Source organism: Trichosurus vulpecula, chromosome 4 (genome assembly GCF_011100635.1).
Source record: "Trichosurus vulpecula isolate mTriVul1 chromosome 4, mTriVul1.pri, whole genome shotgun sequence".
NCBI classification, from domain to species: Eukaryota; Metazoa; Chordata; class Mammalia; order Diprotodontia; family Phalangeridae; genus Trichosurus; species Trichosurus vulpecula.
The window spans coordinates 224,988,374-225,014,539 of NC_050576.1; the positions used below are offsets into that span (position 1 = coordinate 224,988,374).

The window sequence follows — 26,166 nt, forward strand, 5'->3', positions numbered from 1 at the left end:
CTAGAAAAGCAGAGTCTTTCTCTCACTAACATTTTCATGAATGGCACTTGGTTTGCTAGTCCTGAGGCGCCTTAATTTTAAACTAATGGGATGAAAACTTACTTTGTTGAGATGTGGCAAAGACTCAGCCATACTATAATAATCCCAAGTCCAAACAGCTCCCTAAGAGGAAAAAGTACAGTATTTTTTATATCTTTAAAGTGGTAAAAAATGAAAAGCACATCAAATTAGTTATTGCAGCCAAGATTCCTGTAATACTAATTTCTGATTGACCTACCCTCAATGTATATCAACTCTTAGGGATGTTTCCCACCTTAATGATGATGATTTATCAATCATTTTATTCATACAAAATCCAATATAAGATAAAAGTGACTCTCAACTTTATTTGTGAAGAAGAAACAAAAAACAATATAAGCAAAAAGGTTAAATCAGTCATTCAACAGGAATTTATCATGAACCTAATATATGCCAGGCACTATGCTACTGAACAAGAACCAAGGAAATGGATTCCAGTTTCCTACAAACATTAAAAAAATAGTATTCCTAATATGAAAGATTATACATTTTTAAAATTGGCTCTGTTGCACAGTGGCAACATGACCCTGGGCAAATTACTTCACTTCTCGACCTCTAGACAATTTTCTAAGACTGCATTGGTATTGAGGCAGCTTGATGTTGAACTGGAGTCAGGAAGACCTAAGTTCAAATCCCACCTCAAACACTTAGTACCTGTATGAGCCAGGGCAAGTCATTAAATTAATTTCTCAGCCTCAGTTTCCTCACCCATAAAGTGGGAATAATAGACCTACTTCATGGGACTATTTTAAGGATGAAATGAGATAACGATTCGATATAAATTCAAATTGTTATCTATCTGATAAAGGACATTTTTCATGGGAAGTCCTCTACAAAGGTGAATTTATAGATCTAGAGGAAAAAAAAGTACTGTAATAAGGACATATCAAATTTCAAGAACTGTTTATTGCACATTTAATGTTGGAGATTGAGTTAGTTGTCTGGTAGTAAGGAGGGGTGACTACTGGAGAAGAGGAATTTGTGATGACTTAAAGAGTTTATGCTCTTTTAGATGGAGTTATATAGCATGAGTTATGATCAAATGTGTCTCTTAACTTTTACATAAGGTAGGAAATAGACTACTCAAAGCCAAAGTTAGTGGGTATGGGTATAGCACTTGACAAAGCTAGAGGCATCCCATCTGGTGATTTCCTTTCTTGACAACAGATTAAATATACTCTGCTCACTGGCACCATTCAAAAATTTTATATACTATATAGTCTATTTTCAGATTCATCAATGAAGCAGTAACTTTTTAGCTTGTGGCAGCTTGGGATCTAGGCTGTATTAGACTGGATCTGGAGGCAGAAATAGAAACTAGTGGGTAAAATTCACCTATAAAGTCTCTTGGGTTTCAACAGATATGGATATAATAGATATGGATTATGGGAATAAAAGTAGAATATTAGCCATAGAGGTTGATGAAAGGTAAATTCAGTGAGTTGTGGGGACATGTACAAATAAGCATTAGGAATGACTGACAGGAGAAGACTACTAAGGGCATAGGGAACAGGCATAAACCAAGGAAATTTCACTAGTGTTAGGCCTCAAGTATTACTATTCAGTTGGCTGATTAAACTCAGACATTACTGAGAATTTAGCTTGAATTAGAACTGAAATAGAATGCTGAAAAAGAAGCCATTGAAATAGTATACAGAGACAATCCAAAATACTGTGAATCATTTATGATTCTTTGCATCAGAATCTGTTTAAGGATTTGTTGAGCTCATAGGATTGCATATTACTAGAGTGGTGAGTTTTTCTGCTTGTCATTGGAGAGATTTGATTCAGTTCCATGATGGATGGATACTCAGGAAAGGCACTGTGGTACAGTTCAAAGACCTCTGGAGTTGGAGTCAGAACACCTGGATTTGAATGCCAGCTTCATCATCTGTTCACTTTCATTATAGGGATACAACCTGTCATGCTTAGTCCGTTGGGATATTGTAGGAATCATGTGCTATAATGTAAAAATGCTTTGAAAATTAAAGCTGTATGCAAAGGTAAGACACTACATCATTGTATTTTTGGTGGAGCTGTGACCTGATCATCCTTTTGGAAAGTAATTTAGAATTATCCCCCCAAAATTACTAGACTGTGTGTACCCATTGACCCAGCAATATCATTTCTAGGCCTATATCCCAGAGAGATATATTTATAGCAGCTTTGTTTTGTAGACAAAGAACTGTTAAAGGGTTGTCCAGAAATTGAGGAATGAATGGCTAAACAAATGATAGTATATGAATATAATGTAATACTATTGTGCTGTAAGATACGGTGACAGAACAGATTCAGAGAAACTTCCAAAAACTTCTATGAACTGATGCACTGTGAAGTGAGCAGAACTAGAACAATGCAATTACGAAGTATGTTACCTACCTGCTAAAGAGTGTTGATATACTCAGGGTGTAGAATGAGTCATGGCCAATGTGGGAATTTGTTTGCCTGTTTGCAATTATGTTATAAGGGTTTGTTTATTTGTTTAGTCCATGTGGAGGGGGAGGTGGGAAGAAGAGAAAACAAATTTTTGTTCATTGAAAAAAAGTTGATTTAAAAACAAGAATAAAGCATTTCATGAAGCTATTAAACATTTCTTAATTCTCTATTTAAAGCAAACATACCAAAAGTTACTGCTCACCTGCCTTCCTCCTCATGTAAGAGGTTCCCTTCTGTATGAGGGAAGAGGTTGAAGCCCAAGTTAATAGTTCCCAGAGCACAAAGGATTAAGTGCAGCTTGGTAAGTTTCTTCCAGATAAAATTACCTAGGACAAACAACGCTAAGGTATATTAATCATGACTACATGTTTTAAAGGAGGGCTTTCCATAAGGAGAAAATTAAGGTTATGGATTTTGTGTCAGTTGTCTTATATTTAAGAACTTATTAACAATAATATTATTGTCTAATGCCAGGTATTCAAGGCAAACTTTTGGTTGAGTGCTACATTCAGACAATCCATGTTTTATGGCAGAAGTGTATTAGTTGATGAAAATGGGGCTGCCAGCATGGAGAAGAAATGGCAAGAAGTCATTGCACTTGTTAGATGACAGAACTCCAGCAGAACGGAATATATCACTTCTACAGGCATTTATTATGAAAAATAAATAGAAGATAATCCCTATATACTGTCTACTTGGGGAGATAAAACATACATATGAAACAGCTAGAAAATAATTTGAAAGCAACAATCAAATGTGTGATAAAGCTTTATAAGCATCAGAGAGTATCACAATAAGGATATAATTTTTGGAGTTGAAGTAAACTTGGAAAGAATTTATGAAGGATAGGATCTGAAGCTAGGTTTTGAAGGATGAAGAGAACAAGAAATAATTGTACATCTAAATCCAAAGATGTCTTCCCTGCCTCAAGTCTCTTACCCCTGCAGTCCATTCTACACACTGCTGCCAAAGTAATTTTCCTTTAATGCAGATATGACCATGTGACTTCTTTACTGAACCAATTCCAACAACTTCCTATTACCTCTGTTTAGCTTTTAAAACCATTCATAGTCTAGCCCCAACCTACTTTTTCTATCTTGCGTCCACATTATTTTCGTTCCCACGCTGTTTGATCCAGCCAGATTTGTCTTCTCACAGTTACTCACTCATGGCCATCCTCCATGCCTGGAATGCCCTTTGTACTTAACTGTACTTCAGAATCTCTCTTCCTTTAAGATGGAGCTCAAGTACTATTGTCTTTATGAAGCCCTTCCTGATCCACTCAACAGCTACTGTCCTTCCCACCTTGTATTTAACTACTTGGTATGTGTATACATATGTCCTATATATGTTTATTAACTTTATGCTGTATATGTACTTGTCTTCCCCATTAGAATGTAAACTCATTTTGCATAAAGAATCCTTTCATTCTTGGACTGTTATATCCCTAGGGCATTGCAGAATGCCAGGCAAACAGTTGGCACTTAATAAACATTTACTGATTGATATTCTCCTGTTCTTGAGTCAGAAGCAAACAGTAAATATTTATTCAGTTGATAGCTTACTTGGCCTGTGACTTTGCCTTTATTAGCATATTTTAACTAATTTAGCCACATTTTTAGAGATTGGTTGATGGGAAAACAACTATGCTGTGCAATTTTCAGAATAGGGGTAACACTGTTCTACCACTAATACAGCAAGTTACATCATCTTTGTATATGTTCTGACCTATTTCTCTGAAACCTGTCGGGGTTTAGAGAAATATTTAAGCTATTCCAAATATTACTCATTAGCAAAGAACTGAATTGAGCAAAATAAAATTCTACCCAGATGAAAATGTTGGACTTCCTTCTCTCTGTGTTGCCATTAACGTGGCTGATCACCCTCTTCTCAATATTCTCTCTAGGTTTTTGTAACACTGCTTCTCCTGATTCTCCTCCTACCTGTCTGACTGCTCCTTAATTTCCTTTGCTGTATCTTCATCCAAGTCATACCTGTTAACAAAGAGTATCCCCCAAGGTTCCATCCTGGGTTGTCTTTTCCTCTTCCTCTAGGCTGTTTCACTTGGTGATCTCATTTCATGGTTTCAACTCATTTCCACAGTTTCAACTATCATTTCTATGCAGCTAGGTGGCACAATGGATAGAGTTAGGTCTGGAGTCAGGAAAACCTGAGTTTAAATCTAGCCTCTAACACATAATAGTGTCTGTGTATGCCTAGGCAAGTCACTTAATCTCTGTTTGCCTCAGTTTCCTCAGAGAAGAAACTGCCCATGAAAAGCAGGTTGAGGGGGGAAAGGAAGGTAGCAACAATGTTGCATAGAAATATTAATTTAAATGCACAAAATAGAACAAAAAGTTCTGAAGTAAGTACAAAGAAGGAAGACAGTTTTGAAAATAATGTATGGGATTTGTATGTTAAAAGGAGACTTAGACATCTGGGGCAGAGCCAATATAGTAGAAGAAGCAATACAGCCCAGTCCTCCCAACATTACCCTCCAAACAACTTTAAAATAATGCTTCAAATCAAATTCTGGAGTGGCAGAGCCAACAAAAGGTTAAGGGTGAGACTTTTTCCAGCCCAAGACAACTAGGAGATTGGAAGGAGAGATCTATGAGAGGTCTATGGGAGCTAGCCCAGAGTAATACCAGCTGTGGACCTGGGAGGTAGCAACAGCAGCAGCAGCTTTGGATGCTCCCAAGCCAGAGATGGTAAGGGATCAGACAACTGGTTAGAAAGAGATGGGATGACAGCTAACACAGGGTTTAAGACCAGGTGCTATTTGGCAGTTGCACTTTTGAGTGGCAGTTCCAGGGCAGAGAGGTGCACTTTCTGTCACCAGAGATCAAGACAACAATAAAGCTTACAGTTGCAAGGGATCAAGGGCCCTTCCTGGGTAAGGAGCAGAGCATAGACCAGTAGAGGAGACACCACACCTCTCTGGATCTTGTAAGCACAGAAAACTTCCAAACCTCTAGTGATTAAAAAAAAATGCTATTATGCACCTCCAGAGAAAGAACTGATGAAGTCTGAATGCAGATTAAAGCATACTTTTTTTTTTTGCTATTATTCTTGGGTTTTTGGTCTGTTTTTTCTCTAATACGAAAATGTTTTGCATGACTGCATATATGTATAAGCTATATCACATTGCTTGCCTTCTCAAGGAGAGGGATAAGGGGAAAAGAGGGAGAAATTTTGGAAGTCAATTTTTTTTTAAAAAACATGTTAAAAAGTTTTGCTTTATATATAATTAAGGAAAAAAAATTTAAAAATACTTGAAAGCAGAGACACAGAATCCATTGTTTCAGATGAAGTAAAAATGGGAAGGGTAGCAATCATTATCTTCGAAAAAGCAAAAACAGACCTATTTTAAAGAGATAAGCAGGGAAACTACATTTTGCTAAATGGCACCATAAACAATGAAGTAATAGCAATACTAAATATATGTACCAAATGGCACAGCATCTAAATTCATAAAGAAAGTTAAATGAATTACAGAGGAAATAGGAAAATAAAATAGAAAATATGGGGAACATCAACTTTTCCCTCTCAGAGCCAGATAAATCTAACAAATAAAAAAGAAGTTAAGGATATGACAGAAAAGTTTGATATGGTAGACCTCTGAAGAAAACTGAATTGGAATAGAAAAGCACCTTTTTCTCAGCTGTGCATGGCACCTTCAGAAAAACTGACCATTTATTAGGGCATAAAATCCTTACAAACAAATGCAGAAAAGCAGAAATATTAAATGCTCCCTTTTTAGAACATAATAAAATAAAGGGCCATGGAAGCAAAGAATGAAAATTGATTGAAACCTAAATAATCTAATCCTAAAGAATAAGTCAAAGAACATCACAGAAACAATAATTTCACGAAAGAGAATGCTTGCAAGGAGACAGCATACCAAAATTTGTAATATGCAGCTAAATCAATACTTAGGGGAAAATGTATATTTCTGCATTTGTACATCAATAAATTAGGCATGCAACAACCTAGAAACAGAACAAATAAAAAACTCCAATTAAACACCAAAATGGAATTCCTGAAAATCAAAAGAGAGATGAATAAAATTGAAAGAAAAACACACTGAATTAATAAGTAAAACTAGTTTTTTTCTTTTAAATTAAAATAGGCAAACCATTGGTTAATTTGTTTAAAAAAAAAGACCAAATTACCAGTATCAAAAATGAAAAGGGTGACTGTACTGCCAATGAAGATAAAATTAAATTAAAACAAGTCATTAGAAGTTATTTTGCTCAATTATATTCCAGTAAAACTGACAATGTAAGTGAAATGGATGAATGTTTTCAAAAATGTAAATTGCCCAAATTAACAGAAGAGGAAATAGAATACTTAAATAATTATCTTAGAAAAAGAAATTGAACATCAATGCACTCTCTAAGAAAAAATACCCAGGACCAGTTGGATTTACAAATGAATTCTACTAAATAGTTAAGGAACAATCCCAATACTATATAAACTATTTGAAAAAATAGGTAAAAAGGAATCCTTCCATATTCCTATTATAGGATGATTTCCCTAATGAACAGTGATGCAAAAATTTTAAATAAAATACTTGCAAAGAGATTACAGCAATATATCAAAAAGATAATATACTACGACCAGGTGAAATTTATACCAGGAATGCAGGGCTGCTTCAACATTAGGAAAACTATAAGCATAACTGACCAAATCAATAACAAAACCAACAAAAATATGATATCAATAAATGTAGAAAAATTTTTAAACTTTTTTGTTTTTGTTTTGCGAGGCAATTGGGGTTAAGTGACTTGCCCAGGATCATAAAGCTAGTAAGTATCAAGTGTCTGAGGCAGGATTTGATCTAGGTCCTCCTGACTCCAGGGCCAGTGCTCTATCTACTGCATTACCTACCTGTCCCTTTTTTAAAAATTTTTTTTTTAATTTTGTTTTTATAAAACTTAAATATACAATAAAAAAGAAACAAACTTAAATATTAAAATTTATTTTTTAATATTTATTTTATTTTTAGTTTATAGCAGACGGTTCTACATAATTTTGAGTTCCAGATTTTCTCCCCTCCCTCCCCCCTCCCTCCCCAAGACGGCATGGAATCTCATATAACTACCACGAATAACTTCGCATTGAATTAATTTATACACTAGTCAAGTTGCGGAGAAGACTTATGACCAATGGAATGAGTCATGAGAAAGAAGAAACAGAACCAAAACAAACAAAAAAAAAAACAACCCAAACACAAAAACAAAAGAGAAGAGAAAAAGGCGAGCATGAAGTGTGCCTCAATCTGCATTCAAACTTTATAGTTCTTTCTCTGGATGTAGATAGCATTCTCCATCGTGAGTCCTTTGGAGTTGTGCCTGCACCTTGTGTTGCTGAGAAGAGTGAAGTCTGTCAGGGTTGGTCCTCACGGAATCCATATATCTGTGGTTGCGTACAGTGTTCTCCTGGCTCTGCTCCGCTCACTCAGCATTATGTCATGTAGGTTTTTCCAGGTTGTTATGAAGTCCGTATCATCTCCATTTCTTATGGCACAATAGTATTCCATTACCTTCATATACCACAGCTTGTTCAGCCATTCCCCAATTGATGGGCATCCCTTTGATTTCCAATTCTTGGCTACCACAAAAAGAGCCGCTATAAATATCCTTGTACATATGGGTCCTTTTCTCGCTTGTGTGATTTCTTTGGGATACAACCCTAGAAGTGGTATTGCTGGGTCAATAGTTTACTTATCAGATTTATGGAAAAGAAAAGAATTCATGACCCAACAAGAGATAGAGAGCATTACAAAATGCAAAATGGATAATTTTGATTATGTTAAATTGAAATGTTTTTGTACAAAAAAAAGCCAATGCAACAAACATTAGGAGGGAAGCAGAAAATTGGGAGAAAATCTTTACAACTAGTATCTCTGATAAAGGCCTCATTTCTGAAATATACAGGGAACTGAGCCAAATATATAGGAATACAAGCCATTCCCCAATTGAGAAATGGTCAAAGGATATGAACAGGCAGTTTTCAGAGGAAGAAATTAAAGCTATCTATAGGCATATGAAAAAATGCTCTAAATCACTACTGATTAGAGAAATGCAAATCAAAACAACTCTTAGATACCACATCTCTCCTGTCAGATTGGCTAAAATAACAAAACAGGAAAATGATAAATGCTGGAGAGGATGTGGGGAGATTGGAACATTGTTACATTGCTGGTGGAGTTGTGAGCTGATCCAGCCATTTTGGAGAGTAATTTGGAACTATGCCCAAAGGGCCACAGGAAATATTAAAATTTAAATACAAAATAAGAAAGGAAAAAAAATAACACATCATGTGCACAACAGAGCATAAGAGAGGATTCAAAATATATGGCAATAAATTTCCATTTCAAGAAAGCCTATGTAATAAATACTACACATTGTGTTGAGAGCTATCCATCTTTGCTTCCTTGTAAGTTTTCTCTTGTTCTCTGCTGTGCACTTTGTTCTTTTTTTCCCCTTCCTCCCCTCTGACTACAATTAAGCATGGATATACTTATATAGACATAGATACATACACATATACATATATATGTATGTATGTATGTGTATGTGTGTATATATATATATATATATATATATATATATATGTATATATAAAACCATATACTTTCCCTAATAAATTCTACTCCGGATCTTTGTTTTATGTTTGTGCCTGTCTCTTATTTCCTATTCCTCCTGACTCCTCTACTTCACTTCTACCCTCTACTTTGTCCTGCTATTACTGAACCTATCCCCCTCCAAGGATCCTCTCTTTATCCTCCCATTCTCATTAATCTACACACCCTTCTCTACCCGCCTTAACCTATTTCCTCCCCCTCCCCTCTAGAGATCCCTTCCTTATCCTGTCCCCACTCCCTATGCCTTTGCATTTTATCGCTTTCTGAATTTAGGAGACTTTTATACTCTTCTAGATATATATGTATTGTTCCCTCTTGAACTCATTCCTGATGAAAGTGATTTCTAGAACTAACAGCCCTCCTCCTCCACCTAATTCCTCTGTGTCAGTTCTTCCTCTTGCACCTCATTTGTATAATTACTTTTTAGCTGTTCCTAAACAGGTTTACTTTTTCAAGTCATATTATACTCACGTCTACCCTAATCTTTCTTATGAGCTACCCAATTACTAATAACAATCTTAGATATACATTTTACATTTGACATATATCAAAGGTAAACATTCTGTCCTTATGGAATCCCTAGTAATTATTAGTCTTTGGTATGTACCTCATATTTTTCTTGGCTCTTGTAGGTCAAATCTTCTATTAAGTTCAGGTTTTTGTTATTTTTTTTTTTACCAAAGTCCTGAAAGTCTGACAATTCATCAAATATCTATTTTTATTTTTTCATTCAGGATTATGTTTAGCTTTGATATTTTTGGCTGGAACCCCAGTTCTTTGCTCTTCGATATACAGTGTTCCAAGGCCTGTAGTCTTTCAGTGTTGTTGCTGCTAGGTCTTCTGTGATTCTAATTGTGGCAGGGCCATAATTAAATTGTTTTTTTCTTGTTGCTCATAATATTTTATCCTAAAGCTGGGGGTTTCAGAATTTGACTATAATGTTCTTGTGGGTTTTCCTCATAGGATCTCTTTCAGGTGGTGATCTGTGGATTTTTTCTATTTCTACTTTCTCATCTTGTTCTAATGCTTCAGGACAAGTTTAATTATTTCTTGTATTACTGTATCAAGATAGTTTTTTTGATCACAGCTTTCAGGTAGTCCAATTATTCTTAGGTTTTCTCTTCTTGATGTGTTCTTGATCAATTTTTCTTATAAGACGTTTCACATTCTCTTCTATTTTTCATTCTTTATATTTTGTTTTGTTATTTCTTAATCTCTTAACTTCACTGGCTTCCCTTTGCCCAATTCTGATTTTCAAGGAGTCATTTTCTTCCTTAAGATTCTGGATCTCTTTTTCTAATTGGCTGACTTTCTTTTCATAATTTTGTTTTTCTTGGAGTTTTAAAAATTTTTACCTAAATCTCTCACTTGATTGCTAAAATCTTTTTAAAGTTCTTCCATGAATTCTTTTTGGGCAGGTGACCATTTGACATTACTCTTTGGGGTTGAAGAGGGTTTCTTTGCTTCACTGTCCTCTGAGGACAAACTCTGGTCTTCTCTATTCCCACTGTAGCTCACTATGGTTGAATTCTTTCTCCTTTGCCTGTGCATTTTAATCGCCTCTAGTTTTGGGGCATGGGGAATAGTACTTCTGGCCTCAGATCCTCCTTCAATTCTCCCCTCTGGCCTGGGACTGAAACCAAGACCTCCAGCCTCTGGTAAGTGCCCACAGCCAGCAGCATTCCCGCCCCACTGCTTCTATATTCAGTAGGTGTGTGTTGGTTCCTTCTTGCCCCAGCCATATGTCTGCAGCACAGCTGGGTCTGGCATTCCTTGTCAGCAGAGGTTCCCTCAATCTTCCCCAGCTCAAATGCCCAACTGTCCTCACTGTCTGGGGGCTGGGGCTGAGGTAGCTTCTCAACACAGCTCAGCCCAGGGCTTGCTGCTTGTTGTTTCAGTGAATCTAGCCTGGAGGTGTTTAATCTTCACAAGGACCAAACCACATCCTGGGATTTTTTTTTTTCAGATCTTCTCCAATTGTCTCAGAAGGACGATTCTGCCCCTACTCTTTATTTTTACCACTCTATATCTGCCCTGAGGTGCAATTTTATCTCTTTTGTAGAGGAAAATCTTGAGAGCTTGGGAATTTTCTGACCTACTGTGCCATCTTCTGAGAAAAAGCTTTTTTAACAAAATGCAATACCCATTCCTATTAAAACATTAGAAAGCATAGGTATGAAGGGAACTTTTCTTAAAATGATAAACAGTATTTACCTAAATCAGGAGCAAGCATTATCTGTAATGGGAAGAAACAAGAAGCCTTACCAATAAGATTAAGGGTGAAGCATTTGTCCATTATCAACACCATTATTCAATATTGTATTAAAAATTCTAAGTAAAGCAAAAAGACAAGAAAAAAATTACAGAAATAAAAATAGAAAATGAGGAAACAAAAGCATCACTCTTTGCAAATGATATGATAGTATGCTTAGAGAATCCTAGAGAATCAAATAAACTAGTTGAAACAACTTTAGCAAAGTTGTAGAATACAAAATGAACCCACATAAATCATTAGCATTACTATGTATTATCAACAAAAACCAGCAGGAAGAGATAGAAGAGAAATTCCCTTTAAAATAACTGCAAACAATATAAAATACTTGGGAGTCTACCTGCCAAGATAAACCCAAGGGACTGTAGGAACACAATTACCAAATACTTTTCACACATATAAAGAGAGGAGAAATATAAACTGCTCATGGGTAAACTGAACCAATGTAATAAAAATGACAACTTTACCTAAGTAAATTTACTATTTATTCAAGCCCATGCCAATTTATTATTTATTCACTTCTATGCCAATCAAACTATTAAAATTATTTAATATAGCTAGATAAAACCATAACAATTCATCTGAAAGAAAAAAGGAAAAGCAATCTCAAAGAAATGAATAAAAAAATGTGAAGGCAGCCAAGCAGTACCAGTTTTCAAACTATATTACAAAGTTCCAGGGCAGAAAGGACAGCTGTAGTTTGCAGCCACCTGAGGGACCACAGGGAGCAAGGGAGCAAGAGAGCAAGATCATTTCCAGTAAAGCATGGCTGGGGGCCCTAGATATAGCTTAAGAGCGGAGAGGACAGCCCAAGTTTGAGCCCCAGGATGGACCTCAGAAAATAAAGTAAGAAGGACCTGAAGCTTGGGGTATTATTCCCCATAGCTTGGGACTAGAACTTGATTACACTAATAGCTGCTCAAAAGAAAAGAAACAAAAACAATAAAAAGAAAAATGAGTAAGCAAAGGACAAAGAACCCAACCATAGATAACTACTATGGGGGTAGAGAAGATCTGGGTTTATATTCAGAGAAATCCAATGGAGCTAAAAATGCCACTCCTTTTTCAATGAGAAATGTCAAATGGTCCCAAGCACAAAAGGTTCTTGGAGGGGGTGGAGCCAAGATGGCAGCTGGAAAGCACGGACTTGCCTAAAGCTCTCCCCCAGAACCCTCCGAACACCTATAAAAAATGGCTCTCAACAAATTCTAGAACTGCAGAACCCAACCTGGGCTCTAGCCCAGGACAGCCTGGATGGTTGCTGGGTAAGGTCTATCGCACCATGCTGGGACAGGAGTGGAGCGGAACCCAGCATGGGCCGTGCCTGGACCAACCAGACCGAGAGCTGGGTGGGACAGGCCTTAGCGCCCTGAATCAGTGAGCTGTGGCAGTGACCAGACTTCTCAACCCACAAACACCAAAGACAACAGAGAAGGTTAGTGGGAAAAAACTACGGGGACAGAGTGAAAGGAGTTCACGGTGGGCCACTGCCCCGGGGGCAGCAGAGGTGGTGCAGCTCTGAGGCTGCTTACAGAGCTACAGCTCCAGTTTCTTCTGGCACCAGGCTCACCTGGTAGGAGGAATTAAGTGGCTGATCAGAGCAGGAGTGCAGAGCCTGCTTAGATCTGAGTCACTGTCCAGGTTGGTGGTTCTTGGGGGAGGAGGAGGGCTGATGTGGCAGAGCTTGCTGTGTAGAAGTAGCTCTGAAAACAACAGCATAGCCCCTCAAGCTTGGAACAAAGTACTCTCTGTAAGCAGTTATACCCCGACAAAAAGCTCAAGGGTCAAGTAGTTGGCTGGGAACATGAACAGGCAGCGAAAATGCTCTCAGATTCAGACTCAGACTTTGGAATCTTTCTTTGGTGACAAAGAACACCAAATATACAGCCAGAAGAAGTCAACAAAGTCAAAGAGCATCCAAGAAAAATATGAACTGGTCTCAGGCCATGGAAGAGCTCAAAAAGGATCTGGAAAAGCAAGTTAGAGAAGTAGAGGAAAAATTGGGAAGAGAAATGAGAGTGATGCGAGAAAACCATGAAAAACAAGTCAACAACTTGCTAAAGGAGACCCAAAAAATACTGAAGAAAATAACACTTTAAAAAATAGACTAACTCAAATGGCAAAAGAGATCCAAAAAGCCAAGGAGGAGAAGAATGTCTTGAAAGGCAGAATTACCCAAATGGAAAAAGGAGGTCCAAAAGACCACTCAAGAAAATACTAGCAGGTAGAAGTAAGGCAGAGGAGTGAGGCGGGTGAGAAGGACAGTGAGGAAAAATAGGAGGAGGAAAATAATTATAGCTTAGAATGTGGATGTAGCCATTAACTGATACATTAAAATTTTGAATTCAAGAATATGTTGCTTTCAGGAAATACTACAAAAATGAGAGATACACATGAAAATAAAATAAAGGTCAGGAATAGAATGTATTATGTAAAGAAATCAGGGATAGTTATCATGATCTCAAAGTTAAAAAGTAAAATAGGTTTAATCAAAAGAGTAAGGAAATTACACTATGTGTCAGCAATATTATTCAATATTGTTTTAGACTATTTAAAATAACTAGACAGGATAAAATATCTGAGACTATACCTGCCAAAACAGACATAGAAATTAGATGAACAGAAACATAAACACTTTTTATGCAAAAACGTCAAATCTAAATAATTGAAATAATATTTATTGTTCATGGGTAGGTAAAGCCAATATAATTTTTTTTTTGAAAATGACAATTTAACCTAACTAATCTATTTATTTAATGCCATCCCAATTAAATTACTAAAAAATTATCTTACTGAATTAGAAAAAATAACAAAGTTCATTTGAAAGAACAAAAGGTTCTTCAAAAGAACTTCAAAGAAACGAGGGAAAAAGATGTAAAGGAAGCAAATTCAGTAGTATCAGACCTTAAACTATATTATAAGGTAAGAGCATTATTAAAGTGTTAAATGGATAATTTTGATTACTTTAAATTAAAATTTTCTTGTATAAATAAAACTTATGTAGCCAAGAATAGAAGAAATGCAGAAAATTGGGGGGGGGGAATTTTCATAGACAATCTGGTGTAGGAAATGATGAGCTGGTTGATTTAGAAAAACATGGAAAGACTTGGACTTACGAAGAAAGATGCTATCCACCTTCAGAGAAATAGATGACAGGTGGAAAAAGCATAGGACAGTCTTACACATGTGTATGAGTGTATATATGTGTACATTTATCGGTATCTGTGTGTTTGTATGTATGTATGTATATATATATATATACATACAGATATATGTATATATGCATATATATGTACACACATACACATATAATCCATGCTTAAGTGTAGCCTTCCTCAGGGCAGGGATGGGGGTGGAGAGGGAAAAATAAAGTGAAAAGTACGCAGCAGAGAACAAAAGAAAACCTATAAGGAAGCAAAGAAAAGCAGGGCAGCTTTGAAAACAATGTGTAGTATTTATTATATAGGCTTTCATGAATCCTCTCTTATGTTCTGCTGCGTACCTGGCAATGTCTTTTTGGCAATGTCTTTCTTTCTCTCATTTCATAATTAAGTTTTAAATAAATTTAAAAATTTACAGAAAACATTAAAAAGATAAAGAAATTAGATTATTCTTAAAGGCATAATATACAATACCAATATTTAATATCATTAATATGAGTATACTTTCTTTATAATTTATAGTAATATAGTGACTTAATATATGAATAATGTATACTGAATGGTATGCCATCTAAGTATTTTAAGGAAAAATTAATTGATTTACTTTAAAAAGTAACAAAACTATAACAGTTGTGGACCTCAATGAGTACCCCTTTGAGACTTAGACAAAACAAAGAGGTAAAAAGAAGGTAGACCTAAATAGAATTGTATAAAATCTAGATATGACATATCTAGCAATTGCTAAATGAGAATAGAAAGGAATACACATGATTCACAGGTATGCATGGGATTTTTACACAAGTGATCATAAACTAGATCATAAAACCTCACAATATGCAGATGTATTAAACACATCTTTTACTGATTACAAAGCAATAAAATTATACTTGATAAAGGACCTGTATTGGTAATTAAGGTGGGACTTTTTTTAGTGTTTTCTCTTTTAGAATGCTAAAGTAATCAAGTGTCTTTGATTAAGTCTTACACAATGCAAAGCCCCAGGCCCACACCCTTTTGCTAACTAGGTATGAAGCCCTAGGCCCACACCCTTTTGTTGATTAGGTGTGGAGCCTTTGGGCCCTAAGAAGGGTATATAAACTCAGAGGTTAGCATTTTGTTTGGGGATCTCACTCGTTGGAAGAGTGTTAGCGTGGAGACTCTGGGTAGCCACTAAGGAGCCCCCAGGCTTTGAAAAAACCCAGATGTTGGTGCTTCTCTGGTAACTATGTGTTGCTGTGAATAGACTGGTTTGTATTATTTGCTCTGTTTATATAATGTATGTTTGTAATTTCTATTTATATTTGCTCTGAAGTTCAGCATGCTGACTTTTCCCCCTGAACTAAATGAATAACATGTATGTTTGATTAAAGTGAGATTGTTAACCTCTTAAAGTTACTTTCCTTAGAAAAGCATATCAAAGAACCTATGCTAGCAGCCCTTCTGTGTGCTGGTGTTACTGGTCTTACACAGCCACAGTAGCAGCAAGCAACATTGTTGTTATGGGACCTTTGAAGAAAAGACTAAAATCAGAGACTAAATGTTGTTCAGTTGTGTCCAACTCTTCATCACTCTGGACCATAGCATGCCAATGGTGCCTATGAGGTGTTCCTAACAAAGATACTGGAGTGGTTTGCCATTTCCTTCTCTAGTGGATAAAAGCAAACAGAGGTTAAATGACTTGCCCAGGGTCACATAACCAGTAGCTGTTGGATGCCAGACTGTACTCAGGTCTTCTTGATTCCAGGCCCAAGACAGTGCTCTATCACTGAAGCATCTAGCTCCCTCTAGAGTCTATAAATAGCAATCCTAAAAAACTGGTATGTCAATGAACAAATCACTGAAACAATAGATAATGACATAAAAGATGAAACAATGAGCCAACATACCAAACCTTGTGAGATGCAGCCAAAACAGTCCGTAGGGGAAAATTTAAATCTCTAAAAACTTTCAACAAACAAAAGAGAGAACATACAAATGAAATGGGCAAGTAACTAAAAGAAAATTCTAGAAAACCAACAAAATAAAAAACCCCAAATAAATATCAAATAGAAATTCTGGAAAATAACAAATAGATGAACAAAACTGAAAATGTAAATAAATAAGTGGCAGTTATTAAAGAATTAAAACCTTTTTTGGAAAAAAAATAAAGTAGATAAATCATTAACTAATCTGATTTTTAAAAAGAAGTAGAAAACCTGATTGTTAGTATCAAAAAGGATGAAGCCACAACAAATAAAACTGAATAACAAAAATTATTAGCAACTATTTTGCCCAATTATATGTAAACAAAAACTGATATATGAAATAGATGAATATTTACATAAATATAATCTACTTAGATTAACAGAATAAAACAGAATTTAAATGCTCTGATGTTAGAGAAAGAAACTGAATGAACCATAAATGAAGGGGTGAGGTCATGGAAAGGAAGGCAATAATACATGGATTTTAAAGGAACTCTAATAAACATTCAAAGAACAATTCCAATGTTAGATAAGCTACTTGTAAAAATAAGGAGGGACGGGCAGAGACAAGATGGAGGAGTAAAAGCAGGGACCTGCTTGAGCTCTCCCCCAAACTCCTCCAAATACCTGTAAAAAATGACTCTAAACAAATTCTAGAGCTACAGAACCCACAAAATGAAAGAGTGAAACAAATCTCCAGCCCAAGACAACCTGGAAGGCTGACAAGAAAGGTCTATCACACTGGGCTGGGAGTGGAGTGCAGTCCAGTGTGGGCTGTGCCAGCAGAGACAGGGCTGGAGCAGGCCTCAGGAGACTTAATCTCTGGCAGCTGTGGCGGTTTCCAGACTTCTCAACCCACAAACACCAAAGACAACATAGAAGATCAGTAGGAAAAGTTTGTTGGACCTGGGTAAGAGAGAAGCAAGGTGCCATGGAGGTGGTGGTGGTGGTGGCAGCAGCAGCAGCAACAGCTGCTGCTTCCAGAGCACTAGGCTCACAGATGGTGGGGGGTTCAAGCGGCTTATCAGAAGGAGAACTCAAGGATCTCTTTGCTGGTGCAGAGGCAGGATTATCTTGCTTTGCCCATGCCTGTATCTGAGTCACAATCCTGGGTGGTGGTCCTGGGGTGAGGAGGAGCACTGGAGTGGCACAGCTGGTGGCGGCTGTGGAGAGGGAATCCTCCTCACAGTTCTAAGGCAGAAAAGAGTGCCTGAGGTCACTCATAAACCACAGCACAGGCCAGGAGAGGAGTAAATACCTATCCTTTGACTGTACCACCTTAGAAGAACTGAAAATTTACAGGTGCCTAAAAGTATCTCTGAAAACAACTGCACAAAATCGCTGAAACTTTGGACAGTGCACTCTCCACTAAAAGCAGAATCCTATTTTGACAAAGAGCTCAAAAGTCGGGGAAAATGAGCAAACAGTGGAAAAAAAATCAGACTATAGAACCTTACTTTGGTGACAAAGAAGATCAAAACATACAAACTGAAGAAGACAACAAAGTCAAAGCTCCTACATCAAAAGCCTCCAAAAAACATGAATTGGTTGCAGGCCATGGAAGAGCTGAAAAAGGATTTTGAAAATCAGGTAAGAGAAGTAGAGGAAAAATTGGAAAGAGATATGAGAGTCAACAGCTTGCTAAAGGAGACCCCAAAAAATACTGAAGAAAATAACACCTTAAAAAACAGACTAACCTAAATGGCAAGAGGTCCAAAAAGCCAATGAGGAAAAGAATGCTGTAAAAAGCAGAACTGGCCAAATGGAAAAGGAGGTCCAAAAGTTCATTGAAGAAAATAATTCCTTAAAAATTAGAATGGAGTAAATGGAAGCTAATGACTTTATGAGAAATCAAGAAATTATAAAACACAACCAAAAGAATGAAAAAATAGAAGACAATGTGAAATATCTCATTGGAAAAACCACTGACCTGGAAAATAGATCCAGGAGAGATAATTTAAAAATTATTGGACTACCTGAAAGCCATGATCGAAAAAAGAGCCTAGACATCATCTTTCAAGAAATTATCAAGGAAAACTTCCCTGATGTTCTAGAACAGGGCAGTCCAACCTTAGGTTTTTATTGAAACAATAGATTTTGCCATTTTAGTGAGAGCTCTGCAGTATTTCTGTTTGTAGGTAGGTGGCGTAAACCACACTGCAGGCACAGGCCTGAGCCTGTGGGCCGCATTTTGGACAGCCCTGTTGTAGAAACAGAGGGTAAAATAGAGATTGAAAGAATTCATCAATCACCTCTTGAAAAAGATCCCCAAAGGGAAATTCCTAAGAATATTGTAGCCAAATTCCAGAGTTCCAAGGTCAAGGAGAAAATATTTCAAGCAGCCAGAAAGAAACAATTCAAGTACTGTGGAAACACAATCAGGATAACACAAAATCTAGCAGCTTCTACATCAAGGGATCAGAAGACTTGGAATATGATATTCTGAAAGTCAAAGGAGCTAGGATTAAAACCAAGAATCACCTACCCAGGAAAACTGAATATAATATTTTAGGGGAAAAAATGGATTTAAATGAAATAGAGGACTTTCAAGCATGCTTTTATTTTTTAATTTTTTTTTGTTTTAAGCTTACAAAACTCAGTTCTACAAGTTTTTGAGTTCCAAATTTTCTCTCCCTCCCTCTCCTTCCCAATTCCCCCCAAGACAGCATGTAATCCAATATATGATTTACATATACCTTCACATTAAACTTATTTACATAATAGTCATATTGTAAAGAAGAATTATAACCAATGGAGTGAATCATGAGAAAGAAGAAATAAAATCAAAAAAGAAGGAAAAAAGAGAGAGTAAATAGTTTGCCTCAATCTGCATTCACACTCTACAAGTCTTTCTCTGGATGTGCATAGCATTTTTCCATCATAAGTCTTTTGTAGCTGTCTTTGAACCTTGCATTGATGAGAAAAGCCAAGTCTATCGAAGTGATTCCTTACAGATACCGTGTATCTGTAAACGTGTATAATGTTCTTCTGGTTCTTCTCCCCTCACTCAGCACCAGTTCATATAAGTCTTTCAGGCTATAATGAAGTCTGTCTTCTCCTCATTTCTTATAGCACAATTCCATTACATTCATGGACCACAATTTGTTTAACCATTTCCCAGTTGATGGGCATCCCCTTGATTTCTAATTCTTTGCCATCACAAAAAGAGCTGCTATAAATATTTTTGTACATACTGGTCCATTTCCCTCTTGGGTGATCTCTTTGGGATACAGCCCTAGAAATGGTATTGCTGGGTCAAAGGGCATGTACATTTTTATAGCGCTTTGGGGATAGTTCCAAATTGCTCTCCAGGATGGCTGGATCAATTCACAAACCCTCAACAATGTAACAATGTTCCAATTTTCCCACATCCTCTCCAGGATTTGATTTTCCTATTTTGTCATGTTAGCCAATCTGATAGGAGAGATGTGGTACCTAAGAGTTGTTTTGATTTACATTTCTGTAATCAATAGTGATTTAGAGCATTTTTTCATACGACTATAGATATCTTTAATTTCTTCCTTTGAAAACTGCCTGTTGATATCCTTTGACCATTTCTCAATTGGGGAATAACTTGTATTCCTATAAATTTGACCCAGTTCTCTGTATATTTTAGATGTGAGACCTTTATCAGAGACACAGGTTGTAAAGATTCCCAATTTTCTGCTTCCCTCCTAATCTTGGTTGCATTAGCTTTGTACAAAAATTTTTCAATTTAACATAATCAAAATCATCCATTATGCATTTTGTAATGCTCTCTATCTCTTCCTTGGTCATGAATTCTTCCCTTTTCCATAAATCTGGCAGGTAAACTATTCCTTGCTGTCCCAAATTGCTTATAGTACCAGCCTTTATTCCTAAATCATGGACCCATTTTGAATTTACTTTGGTATAAGGTGTAAGACATTGGTCTATGCCCAATTTCTGCCATACTATTTTCCAGTTTTCCCAGCAGTTTTTGTAAAATAGTGAATTCTTAGCCCAGAAGCTGGATTCTTTGGGTTTATCAAAGAGTAGATTGCTACAGTCATTTACTGCTGTGCCTTGTTTAACCTATTCCATTGATCCCCCTCTCTATTCCTTAGCCAGTACCAAGTAGTTTTGATGACTGCTGCTTTATAATACAGTTTAATATCTGATATGGCTAGGCCACCTTCCCTAGCATTTTTTTTCATTAATTCCCTTGATATTCTGGACCTTTTGTTCTTCCAGATGAATTTTGTTATTATTTTATCCAGTTCTGTAAAATAATTTTTTGGTAGTTTGATTTGTATGACACTGAATAAGTAAATTAATTTTGGTAAAATTGTCATTTTTATTATATTAGCTTGGCCTAACCATGAGCAAGTGATGTTTTTCCATTTATTTAGATCTGACTTTATTTGTGTGAAAAGTGTTTTTTAATTGTGTTCACATAGGTCCTGGGTTTGTCTTGGCATGAAGACTCCCAGATGTTTTATAGTGTCTACAGTAACTTTAAATGGAATTTCTCTATTTCTTGCTGTTGGGATTTGTTAGTAATATATAGGTATGCCGAGGATTTGTGTGGGTTTATTTTATATCCTGCAACTTTGCTAAAGTTATTTATTATTTCAAGTAGTTTTTTACTTGATTCCCTAGGAGTCTCTAAGTAAATCATCATATCATCTGCAAAGAGTGATAACTTAGTTTCTTCTTTGCCTATTCAAATTCCTTCAATTTCTTTTTCTTCTTTTACTGCTAAAGCTAACATTTCTAGTACCAAATTAAATAATAGGGGTGATAATGGACATCCTTGTTTCGCCCCTGATCTTATTGGAAATACTGCTGCTCACCTAGTGCTGAGCTGGAGCTGGCTCGTGTACAAAAGTTGAGGGCAGGTGCATGTTTCTCTGAGTTCCAGTGGTTTACACTGAAGCTCCTGGGTGTGAGGTGGGGGGAGAGGTGGTCTGGCTGCTGGAAGTCTCCTCTTCCCCTAGGGCTGCGCTACAGCATGGTGGTCTCAGCAGTTGTCTGCACTGGTATCTACCAATTTCCTTGGCTGTGCAAAGGCAAGCCTGGGTTCCTGGTGTTGGCACTTGCAGTTTCCACCCCACTGGGGCTCAGGAACTCCCGTTGACACCTATCTTCCTGCACTAGTCTCCTTTTGCAACCACAAGAAGGGCCTATCTCCCTAGCCTCCTAAGCTAAAAGGCTCCTGAAGCCCTACTTCTGGCTCCTCTATTCCAGGGTTTCTCCCAGGGCATTGTTCTCTAGGTGAGGAGGGGAGGGATGAGAGCCATTTTACCTGGTCATCATGGCTCCCAGAAGTTCAGGGAGGCAAGTTTCCAACCTTTAGACTTTGGGCTAAAATCCTCAGGAGTAGCTGCTGTCACGGCCTCAAGTTCTGCGCTGCTGTCTCACGTAGCTCCAACAGACTCCCACCCTGGGCTGAGAGGCCTGGGGATTGCCACTGTAGCCAGCAGTTCCACCCTGATCCTGCTCCTCCTCCCACTCCAGTATTGTTTAGTTCTGTGTGCTCAATGCTCTACCAGGCCAGTCTGCTGGCTGAGTTCCACTGCTGCTCCCATTCTGGTGTGGTCAGGTACAGTTCCATGCCCCCATCCTGTTGACCCCGTGGACTCTCCTGGCTTGGAAATCTGCCACATTCAGTCTCCTAGTGGCTTCCATCTCTCTCAAATCTGCTCAGATTCGTTTTATTAGAAGTATCTGACAGAATTTGTAAGACAGCTCCAGTAAGTCCCTGCTTTCACATTGCCATCTTGTCTCTGCCCCACTTTCAAGCACCCTTGATGAAAAGACCAGAGCTGAATAGAAAAATCTGACTTTCAAATGCAAGACTCAAGAGAAAAAGGCAGACAGGAGAGAGAAATCATAAGAGACATATAAAAGTTGAACTTGTTTACATTCCTACATGAAAAGATGATATTTATAACTCATGAGACCTTTCACAGTATTAGGGTACCTGGAAGGAATAGATAGATAGATAGATACAGAGAGAGAGAGAGAGAGAGAGAGAGAGAGAGAGAGAAACATACAGAGAGAGACAGGGCACAGGGTGAGTTGAATATTAAGGGATGCTATCTAAAAAATAAAATTAAGGGGTGAGGGGGAATATATTGGGAGATAGAATGGGGTAAATTATCTCACATAAAAGAGGCAAGAAAAAGCTGTTACAATGGAGGGGAAGAGGGAGGAGGGAAAGGGAATGAGGGAACCTTATTCTCATCAGATTTAGCTTAAGGAAGGAATGACATACACTCTCAATTGGGTATCATACCCTACAGGAAAGTAGGGGCGGATGATAAAAGGGAAAATAAATGGGGGGCAGGATAGGATGGAGGGAAATATAGTTAGTGTTTCACAACATAACTATTATGGAAGTATTTTACATAACTACACATGTACAACCTATATTGAATTGCTTGCCTTCTCAATGAGGGTGGCTGGGGAGGGAAAAAGGGAATTTAGAATTCAAAGTTTTAAAAACAAATGTTAAAAATTCTTTTTACAGGCAACTGAGAACTAATATATACACTATGACCAAGTAGGATTTATACTAGGAATGCACACTTGGTTTAATATTAGGAAAACTATTAGCAAAAATGACCATATCTATAACAAAACCAACAGAAATCACATGATTATTTCAACAGATGCAGAAAAAGCTTTTGACAAAATACCCATTTCTTTTAAAAAACACTAGAGAATATAGGAATGAATGGAGCTTTCCTTAAAATGATAGGTAGTATCTATCTAAAAGGTATACCATATTTCCCCACGTATAAGATGCACCTTAATTTTGGGGCCCAAAATTTGAAAAAAAATGTATTATATAAAGTTATTGAACTCAAGTTTTATTCATTTGCTCATAGCTTTCAGGCATCTTTTGGGCAAGTCTGGCACATGTATGCATGCTTAGTCCATTACGTTTCATGAACCTGAAGCACCAATTGTGTCTTCCTTTGAAATCAGGAACTTCTTTTTCATCAGCAATTGTTCTTGCCTCATGCTGAACTATCTTTGTGGACACAGGAATTTCAATTGTCCTTTGCTCTTCAATCCATATCTTCAATTCCCTCTGTAAATCAGGCCATTTTGCTGACTTGCCTCTCATAGCCTTCTTCTGCCTTGGCATTTTCAGTAGGGTTTCTTCTTCCCATAGCCAGTCTCTGTTTTCTCAGTTGGAGGACCAAACTTATGTTCAGCAGCATGATTTCCATTCACTTTTGCAAACTGAATCACTTTTAACTTGAATTCAGCAGTGTACAAAAATCTTTTCTGAGCCATTTCTGGGCAGAATGTGGCGAAACGTAACCTAATATACCGGTCACAAATGTGAAACAATAAGCACAAAGACAACAAGCGCGAAAAAGCGGGAAATGCAAGTAAAATCTACAACAATGAGTGCAAAAACAAGCTTGAAAAAGTCGAAAATGCAAGTAAAAAAAATCTACAACCACTGTATAAAACACACCCAGTTTTTAGACCCCAAATTTTTTGTAAAAGGGTGCTTCTTATACATGGGGAAATACGGTAGCTATAGACCAACATTTTTACATTGTATACCAAGCTAAGGTCAAAATGGGTACATGATTTAGATATCAAGGATGATAGCCTAAGTAAATCAGGGGGTCATGGAAAAAAGTACCTGTCAGATCTATGGAGAATGGAAGAATTTATGACCAAACGATAGAGCTTTACAAGATGTAAAATGGATAATTTTGATTATATCAAAAAGGTTTTGCACAAATAAACCCAATGCAACCAAGATAAAAAGGAAAGCAGAAAGTTGGGGGAAATTTTTATAGCAAGTGTCTCTAGTAAAGGCCTCATTTCTCAAATATACAGAAAACTGAGTCAAAATTGATAGGAATACAAGTTCTTCCCCAATTGCTAAATAGTCAAACAATATGAGTAAGTAGTTTCCAGATGAAGAAATAAATGCTATCTATAGTTATATGAAAAAATGCTCCAAATTACTATTGATTAGAGAATTGTAAATTAAAACAACTTTGAGGTACCACTTTACATCTATCAGAATGGCTAATCTGACAGAAAAGGGAAATAACAAATGTTGGAAGAAATGTAAGAAAATTGGGACACTAATGCACTGTTGGTGGAGTGGTGAACTGATGCAACCATTCTAGAGACCAATTTGGAACTATGCCCAAAGGGTAATTAAACTGTACCTACCCTTTTATCCAGCAATACCACTACAAGGTCTGTATCCCAAAGAGATTTAAAAAAAGGAAAATTACCTATTTGTACAAAAATATTTATAGAGGCTGTTTTTGTGGTAGCAACGAATTGGAAATTGAGAAGATGTCTATCAGTTGGGGAATGGCTGAATAAGTTGTGGTATATTTAATGGAATACTACTGTGCTACAAGATATGATGAGCAAGATGGTTTCAGAAAATCTCGGAAAGACTTACATAAACTGATGTAAAATGAAGTTATTAGAACCAAGAGAACACTGTATACAGTAAGTGATCAACTGTGAATGATTTAGCTTTTTTCAGCAATACAATGATCCAGGGTAATTCCAAAAGACTCAGGATGAAAAATGCTGTTCATATCCAGATAAAGAACTGATGGAGTCTGAATGCAGATGAAAACATATTATTTTTCACTTTTAATTTTTAATAGGTTTTTAGTTTTGGTCTGTGTCTACTTTTACAACATGACTAATTATGGAAATGTTTTACATCAGGGCTGTCCAACCTTAGGTTTTTCTTGAAATAATAGATAACATATTTTGATTCGCCATTTTAGTGAGAGCTCTGTGGTAGCTTGGCTTTGTTTACTAAAGCATTTATGTAAATTTCTATGCTTGTAGGCGGGCCACATAAATTACACTGTGGGGCCGCATTTTAGACACCCCTGTTTTACATGATTGCACATGTATAATCTATATTAAATTGCTTACTATCTCAGGAAGGTGGTAGGAAAGGAGGGAGGAAGGGAGAAAATTAGGAACATAACAATTTTTAAAAATGAATGTTAAAAATTGTTTTTACATGTAATTGGGAAAAATAAAATATTCAAAAACACAAAATCATAGGAATAAATAAATATATGACAAATAGTTATTTGAAATCATCATTGTATTTAATTTGGATAAATTAGAGAGAAGAGGGTTTTTCAGTAAAATAAGGAGTAAGGCAAGTATGTCTATTATCACTACCATTATTTGGTTCGGTGCTAGAAATATTAGCTATAATAAACAACTAAATGAAAATGAGGAAATATGTGGAGGCAAGATGGAAACAAAATTGTTAATTTTTTCAGATGACATGGTCTGCTTAAATAACCCTACAGAATCAATCAAAAATAAACAAAAACTTCACCATAGGATGTAAAAAAAAACCTACACAGTCTTTCTATATATTACTAAAAAAAAAAAAAACTCAGCATGAAAAAATAGAGAAGTTGCATCAAAATATCTATAAAATGTGTAAAATAGCAGTCTAGGTACAAATATACACTTGTTACACAAATTAAGATAGGCCTAAATGACTGGAGTGAGATTAACTGCTTATTGTTGGGATGTGCCAATATAATAAAAATGACAATATTACCTAAATTGATCAAACTCCCAAAGTATTAGTTTATAAAACTA

The 26,166-nt window shown here is 36.6% G+C and overlaps 1 protein-coding gene across 1 annotated transcript in view; it reads right to left on the reverse strand.

Moving 5' to 3' along the window:
- Positions 1–26,166, reverse strand: part of TMEM220 (transmembrane protein 220) — a 36,616-nt gene that overhangs the window by 2,968 nt on the left and 7,482 nt on the right. Inside the window, exons 4-5 of the mRNA XM_036754620.1 lie at positions 2,717–2,840; positions 103–162 (exon numbers count right to left, since the gene is read on the reverse strand). Of these exons, the coding sequence (XP_036610515.1) occupies positions 103–162; positions 2,717–2,840 (184 nt within the window). The remainder of the gene's footprint in view (positions 1–102; positions 163–2,716; positions 2,841–26,166) is intronic.